This window comes from Arachis duranensis, chromosome 2 (assembly GCF_000817695.3).
Source record: "Arachis duranensis cultivar V14167 chromosome 2, aradu.V14167.gnm2.J7QH, whole genome shotgun sequence".
Taxonomy (NCBI): domain Eukaryota; kingdom Viridiplantae; phylum Streptophyta; class Magnoliopsida; order Fabales; family Fabaceae; genus Arachis; species Arachis duranensis.
In genome coordinates, this window is record NC_029773.3 from 83732256 (window position 1) to 83745587 (window position 13332).

General features: G+C 32.1%; 1 protein-coding gene across 1 annotated transcript in view; it reads left to right on the plus strand.

Annotated features, from left to right (window-relative positions):
* Positions 1–12645: 12645 nt before the first annotated feature.
* LOC107475682 (short-chain dehydrogenase reductase 2a) overlaps positions 12646–13332 on the plus strand; it is a 1680-nt gene continuing 993 nt past the window's right edge. Inside the window, exon 1 of the mRNA XM_016095342.3 lies at positions 12646–12820. Within this exon, the coding sequence (XP_015950828.1) occupies positions 12729–12820 (92 nt within the window). The 5' untranslated portion in view covers positions 12646–12728. The remainder of the gene's footprint in view (positions 12821–13332) is intronic.

Here is a 13332-nt window from a genome sequence, read left to right on the forward strand (position 1 = left end):
CAATGATGTTGAGATAGTGAGATTTAGGAGAATATCATTAGATCCCAACTTGTGCTCTGTATTTTTGCCTAGAAATAGCACTGATGTTGACATGGTTGGTGTTTTGTTGAACTGAATGAAATTATAATGAAATGATGTTTTGATGATTTAAGTTTGGCAAAATGCTATGTTGTGCTTGTGTAAAAAATGCTATGTTTTGACAAATTATAATGATACTAAAGAGAAAACATGAAACTGCACACATCATCATCATCACATCTTCTTCCATGCTTTTGGAGGTGTCCTAGCCATAAACTTCAGTTGGGATATGCTGACGTGCTTGGATGGGGTTGGCAGCACTCTGAGATTGTTGTGCTTGGCAGCATCCTTGAATTGTTGTCCAGAATTATTGTTTGACGGGTCATCTTAGCCTTCTTTGACCTAGCCTGAGATTGCTGGGAACTGATATCATTGGAAGATGATTTTCTCTTTGGCCTTGATGTGTTGGTCTTCTTAGCTACAGCTTGTGATTGCCTAGAAGCCTGGCTGGAGATAGTACTAGACATAGCGCTTGAGATAGTGCTAGAAATGACTCTTGAAGCTCTTCTTGTAGACCCAGCAACTTTGTTTGCCTAGTTAACAGCCATAATACGACATTATAATCTTTGAATGCAATCAGGCAAAATGAAGCCAAAACCAGAAAAAACAACTATTGTACTTACCGAACTAGTGGCAGTTACTTTCCGCTTTTTTGGACAGGTCCGTTTGTTGTGGCCTCTAGCAAAACAATAGGAGCACTTCTGAGTCTGCCCATCGCGAGACACTCCTCCCCTAGTTGAATTCTCATCTGTAGCTTTATTCCGTTTCAGTTTAGGCCTTCCAATGGATTTTCTGTAGACTGGTGACAAAACGCCATCAAATTGTGTCTTCACCCACAGGTTGGGGCCATTTACTGGATACACCACATGTTGGTAGCAGTCAGAGTAAGTTTCCTTCTTGTAACAGTTTGCAACAAAGTTGTCCACATTGAAGCACATCTTCCTAATGCAGGTCATGGCATGGGTACAGGGGATTTCAGACAACTGAAACTTCCTGCACGAACACTCGTGATTTTTCAAGTCAACCACGAACTTCTCTTTGCCTCCATGGATACTAGTTACCTCATATTTGTCACGACCAGCATAGGTGCTCACCCACTTACCACTTGCAGCAATAACTTTCTTCAAATACCCTTGTCTGCTCACTATGTCATAAACCTCAATCAGGCTCCATTCATCTTCATTGCAGTAGTCTATGACAGTTGTCTCCCCACCCAAATACTTCAGTTGCCCTCGTTGAAGTCCAAAGCTACCATGGTGGTAAACTTTGACACTAAAATAACTCATCCTAACCAACAGACCCTGTTACAACAGGCAAACATAAAGAAACAACATCAATCGCAGGCACACATTCAATCACTAGAAAACGTAAATTCATGCCCTAACTAACATAAGCAACGAATATTTTGCTGAGAATACAAAAAACCAACTAAACCCTAAAAATGCACGCAATCTTATACATTTCCAGCCATCTTTTCTTCGTGGAACTACTCAATAAAACCCCAAAAAACAAAATTTTTTTAAGTACATACCTCGTCGCACGATCAAACTCTGTCACCACAACAAAGGTGTAAGCTTTCATGCAAAACTCCCAAGAACGATCTGCCAACTACCTTGCAGCCCCTCCCTACGGTCAGCCTCGACGAAGAGAAAAAACGTGTGTGGTAACGAGAACTGGAATAAAAAACGTTGGGTAGAGGTGCTGTGATTCTTCGACGTTTCGTATTTGCTATAGTGAACGGTATATTGGGCGCGAAAAGGCAGACGTGTGTATCTCAACCTTTGGGCTTACTCACTTAATGTCCACGTGTGTAGTGCCGTTAACCAAATGTTAGTAATTTGGACGGTAGGACAACATTGATTCGATTTAGAACCGTTTGGGACACAAATAGGACGTTTAAAACGTTAGGGATAGGTTTGAGACTTACCCCAAACGTTGGGGACATAAATGATACTTTACTCTATTATTTTTCTGTGAATACATCATTCTTAAGCAATATTACTTTACTGGATTCCATTACAACTTTAAATCATTTCTTACATAAAAGACTAACAGAAACTAATTTTTTTTCTCAAATTCGAAACATAAAGTATATTTATTAAACTTAATTTCTTTCCAAATATAAAATTTAATTCTACAATTCCTTGACCACAAACTTTGACTGAGTTGTCATTGTCCATCAAGACTTCTCTATTGTTCACTATTTTTTTATATGTTTTGAATTGGTTGTGATAATTGCAAACGTAATAGTAGCCTCAAGATCTAACGACCACTCAAGTGATTTTTCTTATGTTGCCATGTTGAGTTCTGTAATCATGCCAATATACATATTTTGTATCTTTTTACAACCATAATAATTAGATTCTTCTCTTCCACTAAATTAGTCTTTGGTGCATCTTTTTTCATAAATCTATATTTTTTGATGTAATGACCTTTTTTGTAACCATGATAATATTCTCTTTGTCTTTTTTTGTCTTACTTTGAATCTTTTGAGAACTTTTTTCTCTTTTTATTGGTGTTGTTTTCACCAATATAATTCATTATATAACTTTGAGAAAGATAATCAACATTACGTTTTTTGAGTTTCCTCCTCTATATATATATGTCTTAGTAATTTCTTAATTGTGAAGTTCTCATCAAGATGTAAAAGTTTTTTGTTGTAATCATTTCAAGATGAAACTAATTTTAAAATAATTGCTCCAACTTGTAATGATTTAGGGATCACTACTTGTAGATCACAAAGTCTACTTACAAAGATTTATAATTTATGAATTTAATTCATAACAGGCATAGTATCACTCATAATAAATTCAAAATATTTCATCATAATAAACTTATTTTTTTATTGTTTAGTATTATATTTTTTTTCAAAAATTTTTAAATCTCCAATGGTCATTAAATTAATATGTAAAGATCATAAAATCGGTCGAACAAAATATTAAGAATATGCTCTCAACATGCAAAAATATCTTCATCACATTTCTTTGAATAATTTTTTTTCTCTTTCGGGGTAGAATTTTCAGCGCCATCTATTTTTTTTATACACAAAGAACATATATATGTTTATTTATTAATTTATTATTTGTCGTCAAATGAAGGTGAATTACATTTTACTAATATATTATATATCTAGTAATAAATAACAAAAGAGTCGATGTAATATCTATTATCTAATAATGTAAAATGAGTATAAACAATTTTTAAAAATAAAATATTATAGATGCTCATATCGTCTACGGAATTGGATCTCTTTTGTAAAGATCATAAAGCACGAAACAAGGAACATCATGAGACATGGTTCCTAGTTTAAAATGTATGGTCTACATTTAGTTTCTTTCATTTTAGTTTTATGAACACATACATATTTTAGGGAGCTGAAGCGCAATAGTAGCTGAGAATTGGGAGCATTTCATTAACATGTCTTATGAATGTAACTTTCCTTCAAACTTTAATTATTGATTAACAATTGTAATCCTAATTATCATTTTAATTATTTTTAGAATTCTTAAAAAAAAATCTATGTTTTTTTAAGAGATGAGTCAGAATCAGAACTTTTAATCATTTTTTATATAAAGGAGATAAGTAGATATTTTATCTTGACGTATAGGAAATAACTATTGAACTTTATATAATTAATAATTTAATATTGATTTTCTTATTTTGTAGTCTAACAAAAAAAAAAGTATTAATTGATGTATATTTTTAATATAAAATATTCTAGCATGGCCCTCCTGCACCAATATATGAATACGAATAGGCGAATACCATGACTTTGAAAAAGTTTTAAAAAGTCAAAGGGTCAAAGATCAAATGAAAAAAGAAAAAGAAAAAACCGCAAATGTAAACAAATTATCATCAACCAAAACAGGAATAAAGTCTACCAAAAACCACCATTTATCAAGTATATTATATGGTAAATATTTATATTCAATTATTTTAATACGAAGTTAATAACTAAAAATTATTAAAAATAATTTAATTTAACATATTAAACTTTTAACTATTAATTCTATAAACATAGATTTTTTAAAATGAAAAGGCTAATAAAATAATAAAATGAAATTTTAATCATCATTAAATTTATATTGTTTATTATATGTAAGTTTTATTATTTTTATTAATGAACTATAACTCAAATAATATATTTTTTTTATACTCATTTAAAAGTTGTGGATTCGAATCTCACTCCTAATTTTAAATTTTTTTATTATTNGTCGTCTTCATTATATATTCACTAACGATGACATATAGGCTGCATTTATTTCTGAGAAGAGAACAAGACAAGACACTGAGAATAAGACACAAAAGACAAGGACACAAAATTTTGTATTATTGTTTTTTGTTTAGTGATAAATTAGAACAAATTATAAAAATTCAATTTATTTTTTTATTTAAAAAATTTGAGAAGAAAAATATAATAATAAAAAAATATAATTATAAAAAATTAACAAGAATAATAAAAAAATAAAAAATAAATTGTATCTCTTGTTAGTATTTATGTGTCTTTTTTATCAGGATAGACACAAAATACACTAATTTAATATCTCTAGATACAATATTTCTAGATAAAATATAATTATATTTCTTATCTGTAAAAATAAACTATATCATATTGATATATATTTGGCTCATTCATAGCAATGCTGAAATGCAAAATTATGGTAATGAAAAGTTCCAACAATTGTGCTACAAAAATTATAACAGCTATTTATCACAAAATAATAATAATATTTATTGTCAAAATGTTGGGAAACCAGTCAAAAGTCAAAACCACAGGGCGTGTGAATTAATGGTCAAAGAGGCCAAAGAAAACAAAACCAAGAGAAAGCATGCATGGCACATACAGCAACTAAAGTATTATATACCAGGATATGAAAACTTTTTTGTGTCCATATCTGCTGTATATAAACTTTGTCTTAAGAATTGACCCAATATTAATTTATTATCTTTAGTTAATGTTTATTGGTTTATGAAAAAGTGTTTTTTTTTTCTCCGAGATAACTCATCATGTCATGTTTCAAATTGAATTTTAATTTCTACACTTTTCTCCTAATTAAAGGTTGGTCCTATATTTACACTTGGTGCAAATACACCAAACTCAACAATTTTTTTAAATAAATTTTTTGACCGAAACATCAGCTCATTCAGATGCTTGTACGAAAATTTATAAAATGAGAAAATGAAGGGAAAAGTATTTTAATTTTTGAGTGATAATTTTTATTGCATGTGATATTGTTAAGATAAGAGGATACTCTAAAAGTAATTAATTTTTCACTTTTTTTAAAAAAAATTTATAAGGAACCATCATTATTTCTGGAAGATCTAAATCTGCTGATTATGTACTAGTTTTTTTTTTATTTGATTATTAACTTAAGTACTTGCAAATAGTTGTTTTGAATATATTAGAGATAAGCTTCAGTTTAGTTCTTGAAGTTGCACTCGAGACTCATAGTAGTTCCTAAACTTAAAAGTTTCTCAAAGTCATCTCCGAACTTGTACTCCAGGACTCAAAGTTGTCATTCCGGCAATTTCTAGACACCTGACACAACCGAAAAGCTTAGTGACAAACCCCATTTGTAGGGTTTATCTTGTACTAATTTTAGGGGATTTTATAACCTTTTACCCACATTTATGCAATGAAATAGCATGGTTTTGTATATTCTCCTTTAATTGTGCTTAAGAGTGAAAACATGCTTTTTAGGTCTTAAAATAGCTAAATCTAATTCTCCTTGATTCCATTAGATGCCTTGATATGTTTGTTAAGTGATTTAAGGTTTAGGAGGCAAAGATTGGATCAAGGGAATGAAGAAAGAAGCATGAAAAGTTGGAGAACTCATGAAGAAATGAAAGAACCGGAAAGCTGTCAAGCCGACCTCTTCGCACTTAAACGACCATAACTTGAGCTACAGAGGTCCAAATGATGCGGTTCCAGTTGGGTTGGAAAGCTAACATCCGGGGTTTTGAAACGATATAAGATTTGCTATGGTTGAACCGCGCATGGTGACGCGTACGCGCATAGTACGCGCACGTGCCGTTGCTGCCACCTAGTTCACTTAAAGCAAAACGTGGCCAGCGAATTCTAAAGCCTTGTGGGCCCAATCCAACTCATTTCTGATGCTATTTAAGCCAAGGATTGAAGGGGAATGAACATACTTTAGATGTTAGTTACCATTAGTCATAGTTTAGTTTTAGAAGTAATTAGAATTAGTTTTCTAGAGAGAGAAGCTCTCACTTCTCTCTAGAATTGGGATTAGGATTAGGTTTAGTTCTTAGATCTAGATTTAGATTCATCTTCTTCTACTTCTATCTTCTCAATTCCTTGTAGTTACATTCACTCTTCTTCTACTCTTTTGTTGTAATCTCTTTTATGTTGTTCTTGTGTTTTGTTTTAGATCTACTTTTGTTCCTTCTACTTTCTTCCAATTCAATAAAAGGTAATCCATAATAAATGTGTTTCTTTTGATTGTTGTTGTTTAATTCCTTGCAATTGAGTAGTGTATATTTACTTTTCTTGCAATTTTACTATGCTTTCCTTTTATGCCTTCCAAGTGTTTGATGAAATGCTTGGTTGGATTTTAGTGTAGGTTTTGTTCCTTTAAGTGGGAGCAATGACAATTCTCATCACAATTGAGAAGGATAACTAGGATAGGACTTCTAATTTTCATACCTTGCCAAGAGTCCTTTATTAGTTGTTAGTTTATTTCCCTTGCCATTTATAATTCTTGTCTATAATCTCAAAAACCCCAAAATAACTCACAACTAATAACAAGACACTTTATTGTAAATCCTAGGGAGAACGACCCGAGGTTTAAATACTTCGGTTTATAAATTTAGGGGTTTGTTTTAGTGACAAACAACTTTTTGTATGAAAGGATTATTGCTTGGTTTAGAAACTATACTTCAACGAGATTTTATTTGAGAAATTCTAAACCGTCAAAAATCCATTCGTCACTTAGCTGGCAGCGTTCGTGACACGTGGAACTTACAACGGCTAGCTGATGTGGTAGAGTAAACTCTCTCGCATCAATTTGGTCCCTCAGGTGAAGTTAAAACCCTAATCCCCAAATTTGAAGGCCACATTACTCACTCTGTTCTCTTCTCGTCGGTGTTGTATTCTTGTCTTCTCCCTCTTTGAAACCTGACGGCTATGGCAAGCACGAGCAATGCAGCTGGGAGCTCGAACAACCCACGATCATTTGGAAGCATCATGAGGAGAATGAACAAAAACAGAGAAACTCGTTTGCCAGAATAGTGTGCCTGCGGGTCGAGACCGGTGCTACGATGGTCAGAGACGGATTCTAATCCAGGGAGACCGTTCCTGAGTTGCCCAAACTACAATGTAAGTATTATTGTTGTTGATTGCTGTATTTAAGGATATAAATTTTGCTGATTGAATCTTCTTGGATGTGCAGACTGTGGGTAAGAAATGGTGTGAATTATTTTTGTGGGTTGATAAAATTTTGGAAGATGTCATGCCGTATGATGATAGAACAAGACATTCAGTTGATGATGAAGAATGAAAGATGAAGATGGCTTGGAAATTTGGTAAATTAGAAGCTGAAATTAGGGTTCTAAAAATAGGGAGAATTTTGATGTTTGTATTCATGCTGCTAATTGTAATTGGTGTTCTTGTATTAAAGCGATAGACAGCAGGGTCAACTGTATCTAGCAAAAAACAAATGACATACATGTTATATGCATATGTTGTTCATGTACTTGTTCCTGTCCTTTTGTTTGAAAGAAATGCAAATTAAAGTGTTTGATTATATACATACTTTTGTTCCCGGACTTCTTTTCAATGAAATAGAAATGGACATGATTTGAATTACTCTTAAGTCTGTAACAGAGGAAAAAATATAAACAAAAGGCTGAAAAACTCAGTTTAATAAAGTCATAATTCATATTGGTAATGTTTGATTCAAAAAAGACATTATAGAGCCAAAACACTAAGTATATCAAAGTTGTTAACATATTGACCTTATAAAATTCAAATACTAAAATCCCCAACACTAGGACAACGTTTAAGGCATTGTAAACAACTTCAGCAAAATAGATACAAAAAAACAGCCTTCTTTCCTTAAACATAATCATCCTAATCTTCATTTTTTGTGTCTGGGTGCCTTGAATCTAGGATTGGGCACAAACTTCATGAAGTTTGCAAGCCTTGTAGCAGTTTCCTGTGTTGCACCTTGCATAGGGTTAGATGGGGGATTCCTCGTTGTATGACTACTTCCTGGTGGGGTAGCAGCAGGTGGGGTGGTTGCTGGTGGATTGCTACTTCCTAAAGCTGGTTTTTCATAAGCTGGTTTTTCGAATTCAGCTTCACCTTGTTCCTAGCTATCGACCTCATTGCATACGTTCTGACTTCTTCCAAGAGTGTGATAATAGGCTTAGCTCTAGCATCTTTGATCCTGGAGTTGAAGACTTCACAGGCATTGTTGCAGATGTTATCTATTTTAGGTGCATTACTGAAGAATGTCCGGCTTCAAGAGTCTCTAGGCCACTTGTTCAAATACTCCCAGACTTCCTTATTAACCCTTTCAAACTTTTTGATGATATCAAGAAAGTCATCTTGGCTAGTACACCTTGCACAATCCCAAAGTAGCCTTCTAAGCTGGAGATCCTTCCATTGCTTATTGAAGTTCTTCCACAGATGCCAAACACAGAATCTGTGATGGACATCTGAAAAAATCTCCTTAACTGCATTTATAAGGCCCTATTTCAGATACCAAAGAATGGGGTCAGATAGTTATTTTCGGGCATCAAAATAGTCCATACACTTCTATAAGTAACATCAAAATAGTCCCTAGATTTATATAAGTGACATCAAACTAGTCCCTACACAGCACTGTTAAAGAACATTATACAGAACAGGATAAATAAGTAACAATTGATTGACAGAACATTATGCAGCATGTAATCAGTCCAGGATTAATTATGCATATATAGATAGCAGTGCAGTGTATAAACATCATATAGGTAACTAATAAGTAACAATAGATAGATTGACACTAAATAACTTAGAACTATTAAGTCACAACCAGTGTATAAATAAGTCACAATAGATTAATTCAGCATATATAGACAGCAGTCCAGTGTATAAATATCATGTTGAAACACACCCAATAGGTAACTAATAAGTAACAACCAGTGACTTGTTATAAGTAAGAACTATTAAGTCACAACCAGTGTATAAACATCATTTTAAGTCACAATAGATTAATTCAGCATATATAATCAGCAGTCCGGTGTATAAACATCATTTTAAGTCACAACCAATAAATATTGCATACCTTCTGCATATTTGAGATAAAACACAACTTGTTCTTCTTATAATCCCCTAGGTCTTGATGAAATAATTCCTATTGTGGTGGGAATTGGGTTGGTAGTGGGTTTTATGGTGGGAAAAATGGTTGGTAATAGCATCAGCTCCTTGCCTTTAGATGCCATTGGTTCTGCTTTCTCAATATACACAAGTTCAGATACTCCATGTTCGTAGTACACATGAATAATCCCCTCTGAGTCAAGTAACACATCTCCATCAGCTCCTTATTATCTGCTATTGCTCTTAAACCAGTTTACAAAGGCCGATTAGACACCAGCCACCAAGTTTGGCTAACCTTGTCATACCCAATTTTCTTGTGATAGTCTCGCACGAAGAATACATCCAGTGTGTCTGTATCAATGTCCGACAACTCACAAATCTCTCCACCGTTGTAAGACATACTCCCATCAGCCTCTTTGATAAACGACCCTTCATGGTGAAATATAATGGTAATTAATAGATCACCCATCTGTCAATTTTAAAAAATAAATTCATTGATCACACCCATTGTTTGAAATCAGACATCACTGCTAGTAATAGATTGGAAATGTGAAAGTATAGAATAATCAATTATTGTCCAATAATAAGAAAGGAATAAACATTATTGATGTCACATCAAGAAATCAGATCCAGCTGTGCTGAGAAAGTGTGAAATCAAGAACATTATTTTGGTGTAATTAAGGATGACAGTTTTCTAGACACTAACTTCAATCTTGATGGATCAAACCATTCAAATTTACATACCCTTTCCAACAACTAATTCACTAGTCCAAACCAAATTCATCAAACAACTTGACTATTCCAATAGCTAAGTTAACTTCATTAGCAATTGCAAAACTTACTTTATAATTAAAGTTAACACAAATAAATCTGAATGTAATTTTATTCTACCATATGTATGCAAGAATCCATTATGATCACACATTCAGTTTAACTAAACAGCATTACATATTATATTCAGTTTAACTAAACCAACCCAATACAAAGAAAAGCAGTTAAGTAAATCAATCAAATTGAGAATCCATTATCATCACACATTAAGTTCGTTTAACAAGATTAACATGGATATCCCGAATGATCTTTAGTTCTACTGTGATCATGCAAATTCTGTTTAACAAATTCATTGATCAGAGCCATTGTCCTAAAACACATTAATAATTTGGAAACTCCACCACTAAGAGCAGTAAACCCTAACACATAAAGAACAAGTTTTCATATTATCAAAACACAAGAAACACTCTTAGTCTATAATTTTCTTGGCCAAACCACTACGAAAGCCAATACTGATCAAACCCTAGCACAAAGCACAAAACAGAGGCGTTCATACCCACCGATTACAATAAAAAAATGACCTAAACTTTTGTTAATATTAGATTAACAACATTTTTTTTTCATTTTTGGCTTACCTCTTTCAGACAAACCAGGCTTTCCAACTTTGTGTATGAAGGAGATGACAACAGCGATGCTCCAGAGCCTAAATCTTCCACTGAAATCGGTGCGGTTAATGCAATCGCACATGCACCATTGGAGATTGAGGGAGGGAGAAGAAGAAACCTCACTCTGTGTTGTGTTTGTTTCGTGTTTTGAGAAGAGGGAGATAATACGTTATTGAAATATTGAGGGAGGAACGTATTCAGCGTGAAACAGCGTCGTTTCATGTCATTTTGGCGCCACAGCCAAAACGGTGTCGTTTATGTAATGCTCACGTGTCACGACGCTTGCCAGATAAGCTTTTTGGTTGCGCCAGGTGTCCAGAAATTGCCGAAAAGATAACTTTGAGTCTCGGAATGCAAGTTTAGGGATGACTCTGAAGAACTTTTAAGTTCAGAGACTACTATGAGACTCGAGTGCAACTTCAGGGACTACATTGAGACTTATCTCAACATATTACTATTATTCTTTATCTTAAGCGTAGAAGAATATCAATTTTTTTTTGTTTGTTACATCAATGACAATGAAAGATATAAATCAATCTTATAAAAGTAAAACATACTAATGTAAATTATATATAAATTTTAGTTTAGTCTTTTTTTAAAATTTTATTTTAGTCTTATTTTATTGTATAAATATTTTTTGTCATCTTCTAATATTTTAACTAACTCCGTCCTTAGTATAAGATCGATTTGATTTACGATAAAAATTATTGGATAATAAACCAATTAAAAATCAGAAAATAGGTAAAAAATTAGTTAATTAGTCAAATCAGTATTTTTTTAGTTATTAATCAATTTAAAATAATAAATCATAAAATATATATAAAATTTTAAATTTAAAAAATATATTTTAAATATAAATATATTATCTTATTAATTCAATTCAATTCTAATTAAATTTTTAAATATTTAAATTTCTAACTATACTAATTTGATAGTCGGTTGGTTTTCTAAACCTTACTCTAAACTATTTTGTATAATGGAAAAGAATTTTTTTTAGGTGACAAATGGAAAAGAATTTGGTAACCGCTACATAATTTCTATAGATTCTACTAAAATTATTTTTATATTCATATGATTTAAGTTTAATTAATTAATTTCCAGTTCTTGCATTAAGATGTAATTATATAGCACCATGAGGAATTAGCGTTAAGAATTAAGTGGTGTTTTTAATAATTAATACAATTTCAAGTTCAATTCATAGTTCTCTGATTCTCAATAGTCTGCATATGCTAGTCATCCTTTGAATTATTTCTCTTGAAGCCGTACACGTATCAATATTCTTTTGGGTGCATATACACGTATTCATTTTTTATCCTATATCTCTGGAAATAATTCCAGACAAACAGCGGTTATATGAAAGGAAACGCCTATAATCTAGGAAAAAGATACTTAAAAAAAATATCAAGACCAAAAAGAAAAAAGGATAAAACTAAACAGAATATTTAAAAATTAAATATTTTTATACTTGTCTTATTTTAAATATTAAATTAATTAATTTTACTATATATATGTTAAAAGTTAATTACCAAATTTATATTTTAATAGATATTTTATACTAATAATTAATTTTAATAGCTAATTTAGTGTACATCTAATATGTGTGGATTAATTATGATTAGATGAGGCCATGGCCCATGAGGGTGTAAGTTGTATTTTATAATTTATATAGATCGTACAGTTTTAGTATACAAAATAACATATTTTATTTTGGAATGACCATAGTTTAGGAGATCAATGGCTATACTCCTATAGTAGTCCTATATAAGTAGTTTATGTTTACCATTCTAATTGCATTTTCTCTGTAATCCTCTGCTTCCTCTGTTTCTTATTACTCTCTCTCTCTCTCTCTCTCTCTCTCATATTAGAGGCTATATCCTAAAGCCACAACCATGGCTACAGCTACTGAAGTATTTACTGAGAAACCACTTCAAGGTGTTCCAATCCTTGCAAGAGAGCCTAGTTTCTCATCTTCACCAAGAAGGTACTAATCTCAAATTTTTCAATATCAAAAAACTTACCAAGCTATCTTTAATTTCTCATTTCTCTCGCCCCTTATAAAAAACATTCATTTGCACTTTTGAACATGATTTTGGATCTCAATAAGCTATAATGTAATTTTATGTTTATGAAAATGTGGTATGCTCCATGAATTCATATTTCAAAAGCTTCAATCCTTTTCCATTCTTTTCTATATTGAACTCTTTCAATGCTCTTCTCTTCTCTAAAAATGGTTATTACATTTTTTTCAATTAAACACCTATAAACCATGGTTTATAAACTATACATATTTGGTTGAAATTTCTGAAAATGCCGTGCACCCCATGAATTCATAATCCAAAAGCTTCAATCTTTTCCTATTCTTCTTCTCTAGAATGAACATTTTCTTAATGCTATTGGCTTCTCTAAAAAAGGGTATTTATTACTTTTCAAGGAAACGGTTATAGACCACAGTTTATAAAAAATGAGTACAAGTACAACCCCATGAATTAATAT